Genomic DNA, 18,469 nt, shown 5'->3' with positions numbered 1-18,469 from the left:
TTGTTATCTGTGCTTGCTCTCTCGGGTAATCAATTTTTCTCTTTGTTTTTATCTTTCGTGCTACAGTTGCATAGGCACAGGGGCTTCCCCTTGCACCCTCTCGTTCCCCCCGTCCCCTGTCCCCCCGCTGCCTCACGTTATTGCTGTAATACAGTCCTTCGGCTTGCTTTGGCCGCAAGGAAATGCTTGCAGCGGGAGAGCCGCGAGGTGAAATTTGTCGTCTGCAGCGACAGCTGATGTGATTGTCACTGCAGCTTGAGAGCCCCTCTGAGCGAGCACCTTGATGGCTGGTCACTGCACAGGCTGTCAGCAGGGAACCCCAGACCCCAGGCGGCTGCGCAAGAAGCGTCAGACTGCTGACACGGGTCGCTAAGCCATGGCGTCCGGGAGCTGAGCTCTTCTCGGCGCAGTCACAACCTCACAACACTTTCAAGTTGAGGGGTGTGAATCCTGAGTCGAGCGCAACCGTGCGGGAGACCCAGAGGAAGCTCCTGGCTCCTGGCTTTGGATGGGCTCAGCTCCAGCAGCCCACTTGGGGAGTGAACCAGGATCGGTTTTTTTTTTTTTTTTTTTTTTTTGTCTCTCCTCTGTAAATCTGCCTTTCAAATAAAAGGAGATAAGTCATTAAGAAGTTATCTGCTGTTTAAACTTCTTCCGATATACACAATAGTAGCAAGTCCAGTATCCGATTGCCAAGATATGTTGAAGTTTCACTGGGAGTCCATCTTTTATTCAGGAACAGAGACACACACCGTAATGTGGCTTCACTTCTCAGTATGCTGGTCTCCATGACACTAGTATGCTCCATTCTCTAGTTGAGTATGAGCTCATGGCTATTTCCCTATCTGTTTATTGATCTTTTCTTTTGCATGACGGTTGTCTTATATCAGAGAGAACATACAATATTTTTCCTTTCAGCGTTGGCTTATGTCTCTGAGCATAATGGTCTCTAGTTGGGACCATTTCGTGGCGAATGATAGAATTTCATTCTTTTTTTTAATGCTGAGTAGTATTCAACAGCATAGATGTACAGTTGTTTCTTTATCCGTCCCCCCTTCAACGGGCACCTGGGTTGTTTCCAAGTCTTTGCTGCTGCTGCAGATCGGGCTGCTGTGAATATAGGATTATAGGTCACCTTCTCATATACAGACTTTATTTCTTCTGGGTGTATTCCTAAAGCAGGGTCGTTGGGTCATAGAGCAGAGCAACTTCCAGCTGTCTTAGCACTCTCTGTACTGATTTCCACAGTGGTTGCACTAGCCTGCACTCCCACCAGCAGCGATGGAGGGTGCCTTTCTCCCCACATCCACGCCAGCAGGTGTTGTTAGTAGAGTCTCCCCGGAGTTTAGGTGGAACCTCCATGTGGTTTTTACTTGCATGTCCCTGATAAATAGGGAGCCCGGACACTTTTTTGATATGTCTGTCAGCCGTTTAAATTTGTTCTTTTGAAAAACGTCTGTTCATTCCTTTCGCCCATTTCTGCACAGGGTTGTTTGGCTGGCTGCTGCTGTTGAGTTTCTGAAGCTCCTTGCAAATCCTGGATAGTAGTCCCCGGACAGTTGTATAGTGTGAGCATTTTTCTCCCATTCTTTGGGTTGCTTCTTCACTTTGTTGGCTGTTTCCTTCGCTGTACAGGGCTTCCTTGAGGTAGTCCCATTTGTCTCCTCCCCGCCCCCCCAAAAAAACCCACTGCCTGTGCTTTTGGTAACTTTTCTAAGATATTTTTACCAATGCCTATGTTTTTGGAGAGTGCTTCCTACGTTTTCCTCAAATCGTTGGATGGTTTCTGGGGGTGGGCAGATTAAGGTCCTTGATCCATGTAGAGCTGAGTTCCATACGAAGTGAAAGGTGGGGCTCTTGCTTCTCATTCCTGTTGTCACAGTCTGCCACTGTGTCCTTGAACATCTGAAACAGTCCCCTCCACGGGGTCTTTGCATGACCCGTGTGTCTCTTGCCAGATGTATCATTTCCCAGGCAGTGTGCACCTGCTTTATGTTCCTTAAGCTCTTCAGTTTTGTTCAAATGCCAGCTTGCTTGCTAGTCTTCCTAGCCTTATAAGCTGAGTTATGGGAAACTAAGTACATCCCTGGCCCAGCATAGTAACCTGGAGACCAAGGTCATTGTCCTGAATGCACCGGGATCCCCTACGGGAGCCGGTTCTGATCTTGGAGGCCCCGCTTCCCATTCCAGCTCCCTGCTTGTGTCCTGGGAAAGCAGTCAAGGGCTGCCCACACGGGACCCTCCATCCACATTGGAGACCCAGAAGAAGCTCCAGGCTCCTAGCTTCAGATAGGCTCAGCTCCATCTGTTAGGCAGCCACTTGGGGTGTGAATCGACGGACAGAAGATCTTCCTCTCTGTCTCTCTTTTTCTCTGTATATCTGACTTTGTAATAATAAAAAAACCCAAATACATTTTTTTTTAAAAGAAATACAGTACAATCAATCTAACCCCATGTTCCGAAGCTCGTTGCCTTCCTTCCCAGCACGCGTCAGCATCCTGGGATGTGTTGCGTGATTTGTCTTTGTCCACACTTCTTCAGTGTTAGGGACGTCCGTGTCTCAGCGACGCTCACACACTGTCGAGACCGTGCCTGGAACACGGCGAGACGTCAACGTGCCACGGTCAAGTTCATGCGCAGCCTCGTGAGGAAGTGAGGGGCACCGCCTAGGGATTCCTCAAAGACAGAGCAGAGGGGTTCTTAGAGGGATCCAACAGATTGGTGAAAAAAATTACAAATGGCGACGTTCCTGCCGATTCCCTCCCGTTCTCGCTCCTTGCGGTAGTCACATCGACGCCATGGAAGCCAAGAACGAGACGCGCTTTGTGGAATTCCTTCTCCTGGGATTCTCAGAGGACCCGGCCCTCCAGCCTCTCATCTTCGGGCTGTTCCTCTCCATGTACCTGGTCACTGTCATTGGGAACCTGCTCATCGTCCTGGCCATCCTCTCTGACCCACACCTCCACACGCCCATGTACTTCTTCCTCGCCAACCTGTCCATGGTGGATGTCTGCTTCTCCTCCACCACCGTCCCCAAGATGCTGGTGAACATCCAGATGCAGAGCAGAGCCATCAGCTACGCGGGCTGCATCACACAGATGTTCTTTTTGTTGCTTTTCTCGGGATTGGACATATTTTTGCTGACCGTGATGGCCTATGACCGCTTTGTGGCCATCTGTCACCCCCTGCACTACGCGGTCATCATGAGCCCTCGGCTCTGTGCGCGGCTGGTGCTGGTGTGCTGGGCCATCAGTGTCCTGAATTCCTTGTCGCACAGCTTCCTGGCGCTGCGGCTGTCCTTCTGTGCACACTTAGACATCCCCCACTTCTTCTGTGAGCTGGACCAGGTGGTCCACAGGGCCTGTTCCGACACCCTTCTTAATGACATGGTCATCTACCTAACCGCCATGCTGCTGGCTGTGTGTCCCCTGGCTGGAATCCTGTACTCTTACTCCAAGATCGTCTCTGCCATCCGTGCCATCTCGTCAGCTCAGGGCAAGTATAAAGCCTTCTCCACCTGTGCCTCTCACCTCTCTGCCGTCTCCCTATTTTATGGCACACTTCTAGGTGTGTACCTCAGCTCTGCTGTTACCCAAAACCCACACTCAACCGCAACAGCCTCTTTCATGTACACCGTGGTCACCCCCATGCTGAACCCCTTCATCTACAGCCTGAGGAATAAAGATATTAACAGAGCCCTGAAGTCATTCTTTGGGAAGGAGACCAGAAGTATGTCAGGTAATTCACCTTGATAGAAGAGCTCTTGGGGCCCGGTGCAGTAGCCCAGTGGTTAAAATCCTCGCCTTGTAGCTGAGGACAGCTCGAAGCCTTGGGACCCTGCACCCGCGTGGGAGACCTGGAATAAGCTCGTGGCTCCTGGCTTCCGATAGGCTCAGCTCCAGCTGTTGCGCTCACTTGGAGAGTGGACCAGTGGATGGAAGATCTTCCTCTCTGTACATCTGACTTTGCAATAAAATAATAATAATAATAATAATAATAATAATAATAATAATACAGCTTATCCAGCTTTCTGCCGCTGCTTCTTCCTGTGTCTTCATCATTTCCCAAACGTATTCCCATCCTTACATCTGCGTGTTTCCCAATTTCCACACGCATATTAATTTCTCCGGACGAATTCCATTCTTGGATAAGTCGTACTGAGTTATTTTTATTCTCTCTCTCTCATTTAATGAAAGGAACACTGGTCAGTTTGAGTATTCCATGCATCAGAACACACTGGGCAACTGAGAATGGTTATTTTTTTTTTAGGTTGTGGACATTGAAATGCACGCTTTTCATGTGTGAATCCATGATGATTTTGGGTCCTGGACCTTTCGCTGCCTTTCCTGACTTTAGGGTATTCTGTGTTCACAGCTGGTCCCTCGCTTTATCCTCTCATTGCAATCCTGTCTGGTGACGGGCACGGGGTGGTTGCCTGGCAGCTAAAGCTCTGGCCTTGCACGCACGCACCCGGGTCCCATACGGCCACGGGTTCGTGTCCCGGCAGCCCTGCTTCCTGTCCAGCTCCCTGCCTGTGGCCTGGGAAAGCAACTGAGGATGCCCCAAAGCCTTAGGACCCTGCACCTGCGCGGGACAGCCTTCACGGTGGACTCACAGAGCCCACGATGGCACACGCAGCTCTGCTGCAGCCACTGCCACCGGAGGGGCCACGCTCCAGGGGTCACGCCCGGCAGGCGGGGAGGGACCCAAAGCTGGGGCCTGGCTTCTGCCCTCAGCGGTAGAGGGCCACAGCTCACGAGACCCCCCAGCCTCCCGGGGGGCTGAGGCTTCAGCTTTGAGCGTCGCCCTGGGAGCCCACAGGACCGATCCTGTCCTCTGTAGGCGCTGGGTGGTCCTGGGGGTCACCATGGAGGGTGTCCCGGGACCATCAGGTTAGGGCCTAGAGGAGGTGCTCCCTCTGCCTGGAGTTAACCACTTGTCACCTGACTTAGGGCCCCCCACCCAGAATGCAAATGAGCCCCCCAGGAAGCCTCAGACTGGGGACCCAGCCAGGCGTGAGGGAGGGAACCAGAACCTTCCCGGCATCCCAGGGAACTGTAGGGAAAGGTTACAAATGCCAGCCAGAGTGAAAAAGTTTATTATTAACTTGTTTCAACCCGAAAACGAGGGCACACATGTGGAATCGGGTACAGCACGTCCTGCAGCAGCAGACAGGCTGGGGTGGGGGGGTCGGGGAGGGAGGGAGGGAGGGAGGACCAGCCGGACCCGGCTCCCTCCACCCTGCTGGAGCGAGGCAGGGAAGGGGCTCCGGGTGTCCGCACGCGGCAGTGTGAGCTGCCACAGGCCAGGCCCAGGAGGGTGAGGGACACCACAGCTACGGGGTCCAGGATGCGATCCCCGTCTAGGCCGCCATCACCACGGGGGCGTCATGGGCTGAGGGTTCTGCAGATAGGACATCACCACGGCCGAGATGGAGAGCCTGTGGCGGGGAGGAGGGAGGGGTGCGTTGGGGAGGGAGGGGGCTGCCCTCGGACCGCCCCCCTCTCGGCTCCCCCTCTCCAAGGCCTCACATGAAACTGCTCATCATCTGCTTGGTGTCCTCGGAGCTGCGCGAGTTGGCGAAGCTGATGAAGGAGCAGTAGACGGCGACCCAGGCGCACCACTTGAGCTGCGGGGAGGGGCGGGCTGCTGAGGGCGGCGGGGCACCTGCAGCAAGGCCCCCCCGCTCCCCCGATCGCACGGGGGGTGCAGGCACCGGCCGGCTTGCGGCTCGCTCACGGATCCCGGCACGCAGACTGCCCGGGGCCTGATGGTCAGCGGGGCTGGCTCCCAGCCTCAGGCCCCGGCCCAGTCCTCACTGGGGGAGTGGATCCACAGACGGACGCTCTCCGCATCCGTCCTTATCCGGCCCCGCTCTACCTCCCAAATGCTCCCTAGAAAACGTACAGATTGTTCACACGATTCCTGTTTGGTTGGGACCTTGGCCCGTTTTCCGCTCTTTCCTTTAAAGATCGCATGAATTTATTTGAAAATCTTAACAGAGACAGGAAACGCAAAGGTGGCTTGCTCCCCAAACGGTCGCAATGGCCGCAGCCAGGAGCCTCCTCGGGGTCCGTCTCGGCCCATCCCCTGCTGCTTTCCCAGGGGCACAGGCAGGGAGCCGGACCGCGGGTGCAGCGGCCAAGATTCCAACTCATGCTGGCCCTGCAGACGGCGGCTTCACCCACGGAGCCCCGGCGCGGGGTCCTCACCCTCAGCTCTGCGCGTCCTGGCCTCGGTGTCCGGCCCAGGTGCCCTGGCCTTAGGCCTCCCCACATGCGGACCACCACTGTCATTCCAGAAAGCCCTTCCAACTTGCTTCAAAGGCTGAGTTCGGGGCCCGGCACGGTGGCCTAGCAGCCAAAGTCCTTGCTTTGAACATGCCGGGATCCCATATGGGCACCAGTTTTTTGTTGTTGGCGGAGGACTTTGACCACTACACTATGGCGCTGGGTCCAGAACTGGGCACCAGTTCTAATCCCGGCAGTTCCACTTCCCATCCAGCTCCCTGCTTTGGGCCTGGGAAAGCAGTGGAGGATGGGACCCTGCACCCGCGTGGGAGACCCGGAAGAGGCTCCAGGTTCCTGGCTTCGGATCGGTGCAGCTCCAGCCGCTGAGCTCACTTGGGGAGTGAATCATCGGACGCAAGATCTTCCTCTCTGTCTCTCCTCCTCTCTGTACATCTGACTTTCCACTAAAAATAAGTAAATCTTACAGAAAAAAAAAAACAAAAAAAAGAAAGAAAAGGCTGAATTCATTGTCTGGCCATCTTATGACCCAACCAGGACCGGTCAGGTTCCTCACCACCTCAGCCAGGACTGGCCTTAGGCCACGCCCTCCCTAGTCGGGCCCCGCCCCTCCCTCCTGTGACCCCGCCCCTCAAGGCCCCAGGCCCTGCCGCCAGCCCCGCCCCTTCTGCCTCTGACCCCTCCCCTCACCAAAGGTTCCGCCCGCCAAAAATCGGGCCCGCCCCTTCTTCCCCGCCCCGCCCCTTTGCCATGGCCCCGCCCCTCGCAGACCAGTCCCCGCCCCCTCTCCTCGACCCGCCCTCACAGCCCAGGCCCCGCCCACAAACACCGGGCCACGCCCCTCTCCGCCGACCTGCTCTCACAGCCCAGGCCCCGCCCACACAGGCCCGCCCCGCTTCCCCTGAACCCGCCCTCTCTCCGACCAGCCCCGCCCCCTGACCCCGCCCTCCCTCCCCAGGCCCCGCCCACCTTGAGCATCAGGCCACACATGCTGAAGATCATGCCCAGCAGGTTCATGTAGTCGGGCGTCGGGTCGTCCAGGGCCGGGTTGCACTCGCTCGGCGGCGGCTTGTACCTGAGGCGGGGAGGCTCGTACGCTCAGCCCGCGCCCCGCCGCCCGCCCCGGCCCGGCCCGCCCCGGCCCGCCCGCGGCCTCACCTCAGCACTTTGTTGGGCCTCCGTGGGTCCGACATGTTGTTGGCGGACATAGCGAGCGGGGAGGCCTTGTCGCCGCGTCCCTTCCGCTTCCGGCTCGGCGAGGGGCACTGGCCGCCCTGACGCTTCCGTTCCGGCCGTGCTGGCCGAGTGTCCCTCGAGAGAGTGCGGAAGGGACGGGGAGGACCGGAAGCGTGGAGCCGGAAGGGACAGGGCGGACCGGAAGTGTGGCGCCGGAAGGGACAGGGCGGACCGGATGTGTGGCGCTGGAAGCGCCGAGCCGGAAGCGACCGTGGGGCGAGGGGGACAGGCACGCCGCAGTCGCACCCATGGCTTTCCCGGAGCCCAAGGCGCGGGCGCCCGAGCTGCCGCGGAAGCTCGTCCGGACGCTGGCCTGTGGCCAGGGCGCGGTGCGCGCCGTGCGCCTGAACGGTGAGCGTCTGCTCGGCGCCGGGGCCTCCGCGCGCCCCGGACCGGGCACCCCGCGACCGCTGCCCCGTGTCCCCCCACAGTGGACGGCCATTACTGCCTGACGTGCGGCAGCGACAAGACCCTCAAACTGTGGAACCCGCTCCGGGGGACGCTGCTGCGGACCTACAGCGGCCACGGCTACGAGGTGCTGGACGCGGCCGGGTGAGCCGGGGCGGCGGGGCTGGGCCCTGACCCGGTGACCCCGTGGGGCTAACCCTGCTGACCCCGTGGGATCTGACCCTGCTGACCCTCTGGGACCTGTCCCGGCCGACCCTTGGGATCTGACCCGGTGGGATCTGTCCCGGCTGACCCTTGGGATCTGTCCCGGTGATCCTGTGGGCGCAGTCCCGGCTGACCCTTGGGATCTGACCCTCTGGGACCTGTCCCAGCTGACCCTTGGGATCTGTCCCGGTGATCCTGTGGGCGCAGTCCCGGCTGACCCTTGGGATCTGACCCTCTGGGCGCTGTCCCAGCTGACCCTTGGGATCTGTCCCGGTGATCCTGTGGGCGCTGTCCCGGCTGGCCCGTGGGACACTGACCCGCTGTCCCCATTTGTGGCACCCCTGCAGCTCATTCGACAACAGCAGCCTGTGCTCGGGTGGCGGTGACAAGGTGGTGGTGCTATGGGACGTGGCCTCTGGGCAGGTGGTGCGCAAATTCCGAGGTCACGCGGGGGTGAGTCGGGGGCCCCAGCCCTGCCATGGCTCCCCTGGGAAAGCCTCATCCTGTCCCAGTCCATCCCCGCCCCAAAGCCCGGCTGCCTCTGAGTGGCAGTTCTGTCTCGCAGAAGGTGAACACGGTGCAGTTTAACGAGGAGGCTACGGTCATCCTGTCCGGTAAGTCTGGGATCTGGGGAGCTGGGCCGAGGTGCTGCGCCCCTGCCCCCTAAACCTGACGCACCCCCACCTTCCCGTGCGCCTCCCCCAGGCTCCATCGACTCCAGCATCCGCTGCTGGGACTGCCGCTCGAGAAAGCCAGAGCCCGTGCAGACGCTGGCTGAGGCCAAGGACAGCGTGTCCAGCGTGAAGGTGTCGGATCATGAGGTCCTGGCGGGGTAGGTGGAGCCAGGTCCCTCCTTGTCCCCAGCCCCACTGGGCCCTGGAGGTGAGGACTGCCCTGGCCACCATTCAGGGCCGACACTGTGCAGGACCTGCCCCAGGCACCTTTCAGCCCTCTGCTGGTTTCTGATTTTACTTACTTATTTTTTTTTTACATTTACTCAGTTGATTGGAAAGTCAGATCTACAAAGAGAGACAGAGAGAAAGATCTTCCATCTGCTGAGCTGATCAAAAGCCAGGAGATCCTTCCAGATCTCCCACACGGGTGCAGGGTGCCGAGGTGGCTTTGGGCCGTCCTCGACTGCTTTCCCAGGCCACAAGCAGGGAGCTGGATGGGAAGTGGAGAGCCGGGATTAGAACCGGCCACCCGTATGGGATCCCGGAAGAGGCAAGGCAAGAATTTAGCCAGCAGGCCCCCACGCAGGCCGCGACAACACATTCATTCTGAGACTGAACAGGGGATGGGTCCTGTCACGGAGAGCCGAAGGAAGCGGGAAGGCAGGACTAGGTCAGCCTGGGTGGGACCGAGTTGCTTCGAGAGAGAGGAGGACAGAGCAGTGACCGTGTGGCCAGGGTCAGCTCTGTTGTGCGGACAGAGGCGCACCCATGGGAGCCTGGCCACCATGGGAAACGTGGCTGTCTCCTGATTTCGCTTTCTGGAAGTTCCAATGAGTGTTCTGGTTTGCTCACCTTCGCGGAGTACAGCTGAGTCCAAGAACTCCTTGTAGACTCTGCCCGTGGCCGGTGCTGGCGCGGTCCCAGCTGTGTCCCAGGCGCACACACCTGGCTCCAGACCAGTCCGGCTCTGGCCATCGCTGCCATCTGGGGAGTGACCCCGGGGGATGGAAGCTCTCACACTGCTTGTCCACCTTTCAAATAAGACAGATCTTTACAAAAAAACACCACACTGGGAGTTATGCTGGTAGAACGGTGACAGCGGGGACAGTAGACACCAGTGCCCGCGGTCAGCGCAGATACGACAGCTGTGGACATGGAACCTGTTGCTTCCGGAGCTCACCTGCTAGCAAGGAGCCCGAGAACGTGGGGCGACGGGGGTGGGTGGGTGGGGACCCAGTATGGCTCAGACTGCCGGAATGTCAGAATGAGAGTGGACAGTGTGGCCCTTGGCGGTCCCCAGTGGCTGCGGCTCCACTGGTGCGTGGGAACTGGCCGGCCGGGAGGATGCCCGGAGCCCCGGAGCTGCCAGCTGCAGCGTGGCCCGTCCTCTCCTGCAGCTCCGTGGATGGCCGCGTGAGGCGCTATGACCTGCGGATGGGACAGCTCTTCTCCGACTACGTGGGCAGTGAGTGTGGCCAGGGCTGGGCAGCAGGGCAGCAGGGCAGCTGTGGTCCAGCCTCCCCCCGCGCCCACCCACACCTCCTCCTCCTCCTGTCTCCCCGCCGCCCGCCCAGGCCCCATCACCTGCACCTGCTTCAGCCGCGACGGGCAGTGCACACTGGTGTCCAGCCTGGACTCCACGCTGCGGCTCCTGGACAAGGACACTGGGGAGCTGCTGGGCGAGTCAGTCCCCCTTGGGGTCACCAGCCAGTGGGAACCATGCCGCCAGGACCCCTCTGACCCACGCCCCTCCTCCCCTCCCAGGTACACGGGCCACAAGAACAAGGAGTACAAACTGGACTGTTGCCTCAGCGAGCGGGACACGCACGTGGTCAGCTGCTCGGAGGACGGGAAGGTGTTCTTCTGGGACCTGGTGGAGGTGAGCCCACGCCAGGAAGGAGGGCCTGGGGGAGGTGAGCCCACACCAGGAGGCACATGCAGACAAAGGCACAGAACCCACCAAGGTCTGCAGGAGTGGCGCCCACACACAGACCCCTGACCATAGGACTCTGGGATGGCCATGGCAGGCCCACCGGTGCCACGTGGAGCCCAAGACCCACCACGGGCCGTGTTGGACCCCAGCAAACCTCAGAGGCCCATCTGAGCTTCCAGAGGGGGGCGGGAGAGAGCAGGGATTCATACCCAGGGCACTGGCCTCGAAGGGGACCAGCCTCGTGAAGGCCTCAGGCGAGGACCGACCTTCCTTGGCCTCCTTGCCCCCAGCTTGGGGACCTCAGGGAAGGGGGATCGGCCAGAGGGCTTGTGTCCAAGGCCCCTGGCACCAGCCGCTTGGGGAGAAGGGGTTTACTTAGGTCTCAGAAATCAAGATGAGCCAACTGCCCGAGGGCTCGTAGGGTGGGGCGGTGACCATGAGCAGTGCTTCCGCTGGCACCTGCCACGACCACGAGGGGAGACGGCTTTTTTTTTTCTTTATTTTTGATAATCTTTACATAGGTGATTAGGGCACAAAAGTCCAGGGCTACAGGAAAGTGGGTAAGACCATTGTTTCCACATTTTTTTTCCTGTGTCTGGAGTAGAGGGGGAGATAAAGGGAGAAGCCCTACCCAGCCTCCCACCCATCCCAGGTCCCCGACGTGGGGCATGCTCCAAGGGTCCTGCTCGAGTGGTTTTGATAGTTCAACAGTTCTGAATTGCTCGCCATTCCAAGCACGATGAAGTTGCTGCAGAATCCACTGGTTGACATAGTCCACCTTAGAGTCTCCGTTCGCCCAGATTTTCACTGCCAACACGTGGCTGGGTAGTTGATTGATTTGTTCTGTCCTCCATCCTCTGTCATGGTGCCAGGTGCCCTCTGCAGGTTCCGATGGGCTACCCTATCCTCCGTGGGCACCTGGGTATGCTGTCCACTGCTCCGTCTGAGCCTCTGAGGAGGCTCGGCTCTGGCACTTGCACTCCATGGTCAGACCATGGAACCTGCGCTTCTCTTCATGGTTGGGGTTCTGAGTCTGGCAGGTTGATTGGGGAGATCCCCAAAGAAACTTTGTCTGAAGTGATCCCAGACCAGATTCTTGAGTGTGCATGCCAGTACAGGGCCTGGCACAGTCCCTCGCCCCGATCAGCTGGTGGTTGCAATTGCTGGGTCAGTTCTGTTTCCAGCCCTGTCTTCCACACGAACCCATGGGTGTGTTGCAGTCCAGCCTGATTCTGCCCAGCACACACTCAGCCCTCACGCAAACCAGTGGGAGCTGCAGCCTGGTTGGGGCGACTCCCCATAACCCCCACCATGCCCGCCCCCTGCCCTGGTTCCCGTGCTTGCCAGTATGTGCAGCAGTCTAGTCCAGTCTGTCCCACATCCCATTGAGCTCTCATACGTGTCAATGGGCATTGAAGCCTAGTTCAACCCAACCAGACCCACTATCCAGCTCACGCACATGCGGACGGGTGCCTTTTTTTCCAGCCACCCTGCCCCAGTCCTGGTTTTCGTGCCCTCCAGTGGGAGTTGTAACCCAAGAGGGAGGTGCCCACTGTCTCCCTACCAGGCCTCTCCCACTCCCGGATTATGCACTCTCCAGCTGGTTCTGCAGTTTAACTTGACACAATTAGCCCCCAGTGCCAGCCTCTGCCCGCTGATGCTGGCACAAAGCCCAACCAACCCTCACCCACTCTAATTTATGCTTGCACCAGTAGGAACAGTCAGTCCAGCCTGGCTTTTCCCTGATCCAGCTCACATGAGGCGCACAGATGTTGTAGCCCTGCGTGGTCTGGTCTGCCCCCATCCCAGCTCAGGCTCTCCAGGGGCAGTGGCTGTCCAGCAGGGGACCCTCCACACTCCCCCTGCCAGCTCCGCAGGGGGCTGCTTAATGACAGACAACTGGCCATGATATAGGCAGGGCCCAGCAGGCCAACAAGTACCCAGGAGGGTCAAGGAGGGGCACGCCCAGGGGCCTGGGAGCCAAGCAGACCTGGCCCACAGGTTACCAATGAGCACCCCTTGTCTCTCCCCACCCACCGCAGGGCGCCTTGGCACTGGCCCTGAGCGTGGGGCCCAGCGTGGTGCAGTCGCTGGCCTATCACCCCACGGAGCCCTGCCTGCTCACGGCCATGGGGGGCAGCATCCAGTGCTGGCGGGAAGAGGACTACGAGGCCGAGGGCGGCCCCGGCTGAGGCACGGCCCACCCAAGGACCAGGCCCCACTCGGGAGGACCATGACACTGTTTACTGCTCTGATGCTGCCGCTGGGGAGGCAGGGGGTAGGGCTGGGGCTACGGACCAATAAAGATGTGCGGGGAGCAACTTCTGGACCACACGCCTTCAGTCCTCGTTCTTCTCAGACGCGAAGGCGCTGGCCTTCTGGGCGAAGGTCTCGGCCACGAGAAGGGGGAAGACGAGGGAGGCGTCTGCGTAGACCTGCAGGGGGACCACCTCAGTGAGCCTCTGTCCTGGGAGAGCCTGCACCCCAGGGCATCCCGATTCCCGCCTCGCGTCCACAGGCCCCTGTGCCTGGGAGATCCAGCTCCGCGGCCCCAGGGTGCCCAACCCCTCTCACCTTCACGGGCTGCGCGTCCATCCGGATCTTGCCCCAGGACACAGCCTCATCAGGCCGGGCTCCCGAGTCCGAGCCGTCAAACTCTTGGGCCGTGTTGATGTAGACGGAGTAGTCGGCCCCGTTGCGCTGTGGGCGAGGGCCAGCTCCGGTCACAGCAAACGGGTAGGACCGGAGCCCAGGGGTGTCCCATGGCAGCATCTCCCCTAAAGCCATCCCCGAGCCCAACCCTAAGCAAGTGGAACATTCCACGCGGGGATCTCCCAGCAGAGGCTGCAGCCAGACTGGACACGCACAGTGGTCACGCCGTGACCTTGAGATGCACACGCGCACACACACGTGTCTGCTACCTGAAGGCTTCCGGTGGACAGCAGCCCTGGCGGCCCGGCTCCACCTCCCTGGGACCTGCGGACCCCAGCCCTGCCCTGGCCCCAGGGACCCCCGGCACTCACCATCAGGTTGGCGTTGGCAATGTGGTGCTTGACCAGGCCCCCGCCCAGGATGATCATCCCTGTGCGTTTGGCGAAGATGGCCTGCGTGTTGATGAGGCGCAGGTCTGGCGGGGGACAGGGCAGGACGTGAGGCCCCGCGGCGGCGGCGGCGGCTCCCCATCCCACAGTCCCAGTCAGCCGGCTCGCTCACCGTCCACGATGTCCAGGACCAGGCCCGGCTTCTTGTAGGAATGGAAGAAGATCATGTCTCCCAGCGAGCCATCCGTGAGCGCCGGGCTCAGCACAGGGATGTTGTTCTTGGGGGAGGCAACAGCAGGGGGTCCCGCTGGATGGATGGAGCACAGAGCAGCCCACCTGCCCCCTTCTTCCCAGCTCGGTGACTCTCAGAGCGACGCCGCCACCACCACCACCAACCACCCTCGGCCCCGGCACTTGGGACGCAGCCTGGCAGCCGGAGTGCTGGCCCGGCACACCCCCTGCCAGGTCCCAGACGCCACTCCGCCGCACCTGGGATCCGACTTCCGGGTCGCCCGCACCCTGGGAGGTAGCAGGCAAGTGGGGCCAGGTTCTCAGCCCCTGCCTCCCTCGTGGGGGACCTCAGCGGAGCTCCTGGCTCCTGGCTTCAGCCTGGCCCGGCCCTGGTTCAGGTGGCCATTCCACGAGTAAACCAGCACATGAAGCCCTCTGTCTATGCTTTTTAAAGTAAATCATCTTTTTTTGTTGTTCTTTTTATCCCCAGGAGTTATTGGTGGGTTCCCTGGTTGGTTTGAAAGGGTTAGAGCTTTTATATCCATCGGTTCTTTCTCCAAATGGCCACGGCAGCTGGGCCTGGGACGGAGCGGTTGGGAGCCTGGCACTCCATCCGGGAAATGAGAGGCAAAGAGATCTCCACAAGCAGGGAGCTGGATGGCAAGTGGGGCTGCTGGAACTCAAACCGATGCCCATATGGGATCCGGGCACATGCAAGGTGAGAAGTTTAGCCGCTAGGCTACCGCACCAGGCATGATAAACACTGTTTTAAAAAAACGGTGGGCCTGGCATGATAGCCTAGTGGCTGGATCCTTGCCTTCCATCTGCCACGATCCCATGTGGGTGCTGGTACCCAGCTGCTCCACTTCCCATCCAGCTCCCTGCTTGTGGCCTGGGAAAGCAGTGGAGGACGGCCCAAAGCCTTGGGACCCTGCACCCGCGTGGGAGACCCAGAAGCTCCTGGCTCCTGGCTTCGGATCAGCTCAGCTCCAGCCTGTGGCTGCTTGGGGAGTGAACCAACGGGTGGAGCACCCTTGAATCTCCTTCTCTCCCTAAATCTGACTTTCCAATAAAATCAAATCTTAAACACGGTGTGACGCATCTGACTGTCGGAATCCTCAGAGCCCCCCAAGGCGCTCGCTGTCCACAACGCCCCCAGAGAGACTGCGCGCCGGGTGCCAGGCCCGCCAGCCTGCACAGCTCCCACTGCCCTGGGCACCTCAGGGCGGGGAGGGGCGCCCGCCGAGGGAACCCACCTTTTGGGCCCAGTAATACACGGACTCCGGGCTGTTGATCTCCTTGCCGAGCCGGGCAATCATCTTGGAAGGCGTCCACTTCACGCCCTGGGGGAGGACGTCCGTGTTCACCCTGCACCTGCCGCCCCTCCCGCGGGCACCAGCCCCTCCCGCGGGGCACCTGCCACCCCCTCCCCAGCCCCGCCCACCTCCGTGTTCTGCTCCAGCACCATCTGGTCCAGTATGGGCATCAGCCAGTCTTCAAACTTGCAGTAGTTGTCATTGGGCACCAGCAGGTTGCCGATCCTGGGGGCGGGCAGGTGGCCTGTGGGCTCCGGGTTCCCAGCCCATGCCCATGCCCATGCCCATACCCGGGCCCGGCGGCCCTCAGGGCAGCTCACCTGTTGATGCCGTTCTCGCGGAGCTCCTTCCCACGGAGGCTGAACTCGCCCAGGTACGTGGGCGCCAGGCACTTGATGAGGTCTTCCTCCACGCCCCCAGCCGTGGTCACCAACACGTCCACCTGCGGCCCCGAGCGGTGGGGTGGGCTCAGGAGTCCCAGCCTTGGCCTCCCCTCCCCTGCTCAGCCCTCAGCACGATGGCCGCCTGCGACTGCCTGCAGCCGGTTATTCCGTGTCCTGCTGAGGCCTTGGGCTCCCGGTCCCACCCCGCCTGCAGCCCCTAGCCCGGGCAGCCACCCACAGCAGCCACTGTCCGGGCAGGGGTCCCCACCGCGGCCACCCACCATGTTGTGCTGCACGAGGTAGCGGATGGTCTCCCGGACGCCAGAGCTGATGAGGTTGGACGTGTAGCCCAGGAAGATGGTGCAGCCGGTGAGCGGGCGGCGGCTGCGGGTCAGGTCCGCGTGCTGGTCTTCGTCTTGCGGCAGCGGTTCTAGCTTCTTTTCAATCTGGGTTTGTGGGCAGAGCAGTCAGCCCCCCTGCCACCCGACGCTGCCCTGGCCAGGGATCACACATCCTGCCATCCTTTCCCCGAGACAGCCTGGCACGACACCCCCGAAAGTCGCCCGTCTGGCCCCTTCCCTGCTAACTGTCCCGTGGGGCTCCGGGTCCGGCCCGGGGCGCTGGGGTAGCGTCCACTGTTTCGGTGACATCCGGGGTCCCACGTCCCGAGCCTTTGGGTTCGAGTCCTGGCTGGGCCCCTGAGGCCAGCTAAGCAGCAGACGCGGCAGAAGGTGGTGGCTCAAGTGGCCGGGTCCCTGCCACCAGCGTGGGACACCCAAATTGAGCTCCCAGGCTCTGGGGTTCAGCCTGGGCTCGGCCTGGCTGTTGAAAGCAGCTGGAAGAGAAGGCCGAGCAGGAGTTCCGTCTGTCTCCCTTGTCCCCCTCCCGTCCCTTCCTTCTCTCTCGAACAGTTAAATAAATTATCCCAGGGGCTCGTGTCATGCTGTAGCTTGGAAAAATGCCACCTGCGGCACCGGCATTGCGTACAGGTACAGGTTCGAGTCCCGGCTGCTCCACTTCCCATCCAGCTCCCTGCCTGTGGCCTGGGAAAGCAGTGGAGGACGGCCCAAAGCCTTGGGACCCTGCACCTGCGTGGGAGACCTGGAGGAGACTCCTGGCTCCTGGCTTCAGATCAGCTCCGCTCCAGCCACTGTGGCCACTTGGGGAGTGACTCAGTGCATGGAAGATCTTCCTCTGTCCCTCCTTCTCTTTGTAGATCTGACTTTCCTATACGAGTAAGTAAGTCTTAAAATAATAATAATAATAATAATAATAATAATAATAATAATAATAATACGCTGCCTAAACTCCCTCTCCAATCAAGAACAGGCCCCACTCATCTGAATAGGCCCCGCCCCTCACGGCCCATTGGGCGACCCCGATGACGGACACACCTCTGCCCGCCTGGAAGCCACGCCCACCTATGCCCGCCACCCGTGAGCCTCCGGCAGGCCCCGCCCCCGCGGCCCAGGAAGTCCCGCCCCCCGGCCTCACCATGGCGTTGACTTGCTGCACGGCGCGCCCGAAGTTGGTGGCCTGGAAGCCGGTGGTGCCGAAGGCCTGGAGCAGCGCGCGGTAGTCGACGCCGCGGTCGAAGTCGTAGCCGTGGACCTGGGCGCTGTCGGGGGGCAGCGCCGAGCTGTGCTTGAGCACGGCGGCCAGCGCCGCGGCCGGCGCCTCGCCCTCCCCGCCGCCCTCCATGCCGGCCGCCACTGCGCACGCGCCGACGGCGGCCGCTGCGTCACGAGAGCGACGCCGGGGGACACTGTCACGTGAGCGGGTGTCACGTGAGCCCCGGGGCGCTCCTTCACGTGAGCCTCGGCCGGACTCGGGGCGCAGAGAGCGATCAGGAGCCTGGAGTCTCCCCCGGGTCACCCCAGGGCTTCGGCTTGCCCCGGCCACAAGCAGGAGCTCGGAGGGAAGTTGGAGCAGGCGGGATACGAACCCGCCCTCCGCGTTCAGGGACCCCACACCCCGGTGAGCCCGGTGTCCGCTGCGTGGACCCCCTGCAGCTGAGGGACCCCCACACCCCCGGTGAGCCCGGTGTCCTCTGCGTCCACCCACTGCAGCTCAGGGACCCCCCACACTCCCGGTGAGCCTGGTGTCCGCTGCGTGGACACCCTGCATCCACCCCTGCGGCTCAGGGACCCCACACCCCCGGTGAGCCCGGTGTCCACTGCGTCCACCCACTGCAGACTGCAGCAGCTCACACAGGCAGCGCGGGTACCAAGACGGGCGTCCTGGAGGCCGGGGGTCCCCCAGGGGCGGGTGGGTTGAAGTGTGGAATGGCGGGGTTGGGGCACCAGAAAGCTGCACAGGCGCACCTGGGCAAGGTCCATCTGCACGTGGGGCAGCCGGCGGCCGAGGCGTGCAGGCCCAGGGAGGAGCCTCCAGGCCCCTCGGGACTCTGATCTCTCGTCCTGCCACACCCCGTCTGCGGCGACCAGCCGGAGCCTGGCACGCACCACACCAGGACATCGGGGCAGTCCATGAGGCAGGACCGACAGCCTGATCATAACGTGCCCAGAGGCCTCTCTGACCTGTGGCTGAGCAGACGATGTGGGGGTGTTGCCAAAGCACCGCAGAAATATATACATAAGGGGCCTGGCGCGGTGGCATAGCAGCTAAGGTCCTCCCTTTGACACTCCTGGATCCCTTATGGGCCCTGCTTCTAATCCCGGTGACCCAAATCCCTTCCAGCTCCCTGCTTGTGGCCTGGGAAAGCAGTTGAGGACGGCCCAAAACCGTGGGACCCTGCACCTGCATGGGAGACCCAGGAGAAGCTCCTGGCTTCG

At 60.8% G+C, this 18,469-nt stretch overlaps 4 protein-coding genes across 7 annotated transcripts; 2 read left to right on the top strand and 2 right to left on the bottom strand.

The window, feature by feature from the left end:
• The first annotated feature begins 2,798 nt into the window (after positions 1-2,798).
• On the top strand, positions 2,799-3,752 carry LOC121162944 (olfactory receptor 7A17-like). Its single transcript, XM_040990167.1, has one exon. It carries the CDS (start codon positions 2,799-2,801, stop codon positions 3,750-3,752), a length of 954 nt encoding a protein of 317 aa, XP_040846101.1.
• A 1,329-nt stretch (positions 3,753-5,081) lies between these two features.
• WDR83OS (WD repeat domain 83 opposite strand) lies at positions 5,082-7,548 on the bottom strand. Its single transcript, XM_040990285.1, has 4 exons — positions 7,407-7,548; positions 7,218-7,323; positions 5,532-5,629; positions 5,082-5,440 (listed from the first exon to the last, which is right to left on the bottom strand). Exons 1-4 carry the CDS (start codon positions 7,454-7,456, stop codon positions 5,374-5,376), a joined length of 321 nt encoding a protein of 106 aa, XP_040846219.1. The 5' UTR covers positions 7,457-7,548; the 3' UTR covers positions 5,082-5,373.
• Positions 7,549-7,693: 145 nt separating this feature from the next.
• WDR83 (WD repeat domain 83) lies at positions 7,694-13,011 on the top strand. Its single transcript, XM_040990416.1, has 9 exons — positions 7,694-7,835; positions 7,916-8,036; positions 8,444-8,549; positions 8,662-8,710; positions 8,802-8,928; positions 10,168-10,235; positions 10,345-10,453; positions 10,535-10,649; positions 12,746-13,011. Exons 1-9 carry the CDS (start codon positions 7,733-7,735, stop codon positions 12,893-12,895), a joined length of 948 nt encoding a protein of 315 aa, XP_040846350.1. The 5' UTR covers positions 7,694-7,732; the 3' UTR covers positions 12,896-13,011.
• DHPS (deoxyhypusine synthase) lies at positions 12,913-17,382 on the bottom strand. 4 transcript variants are annotated; one of them, XM_040990412.1, is made up of 9 exons: positions 17,169-17,377; positions 15,956-16,120; positions 15,612-15,733; positions 15,420-15,516; positions 15,232-15,318; positions 13,917-14,022; positions 13,727-13,830; positions 13,278-13,403; positions 12,913-13,138 (listed from the first exon to the last, which is right to left on the bottom strand). In XM_040990412.1, exons 1-9 carry the CDS (start codon positions 17,373-17,375, stop codon positions 13,043-13,045), a joined length of 1,110 nt encoding a protein of 369 aa, XP_040846346.1. In that variant the 5' UTR covers positions 17,376-17,377; the 3' UTR covers positions 12,913-13,042. The 4 variants fall into 4 exon arrangements, with proteins under 4 accessions (XP_040846346.1, XP_040846347.1, XP_040846348.1 ...); XM_040990413.1 differs by lacking the exon at positions 13,727-13,830 and having other exon boundaries at positions 13,278-13,368; positions 13,919-14,022; positions 17,169-17,375; XM_040990414.1 differs by lacking the exon at positions 12,913-13,138 and having other exon boundaries at positions 13,276-13,403; positions 13,917-14,002; positions 17,169-17,382.
• Between the last annotated feature and the right edge of the window lie 1,087 nt (positions 17,383-18,469).

Source organism: Ochotona curzoniae, unplaced genomic scaffold, assembly GCF_017591425.1.
Source record: "Ochotona curzoniae isolate NIBS_2020 unplaced genomic scaffold, NIBS_Ocur_1.0 contig_605, whole genome shotgun sequence".
NCBI classification, from domain to species: Eukaryota; Metazoa; Chordata; class Mammalia; order Lagomorpha; family Ochotonidae; genus Ochotona; species Ochotona curzoniae.
The sequence above is the reverse complement of the archived record's forward strand: the minus strand, read 5'-3'. Positions and strand labels throughout refer to the sequence as shown.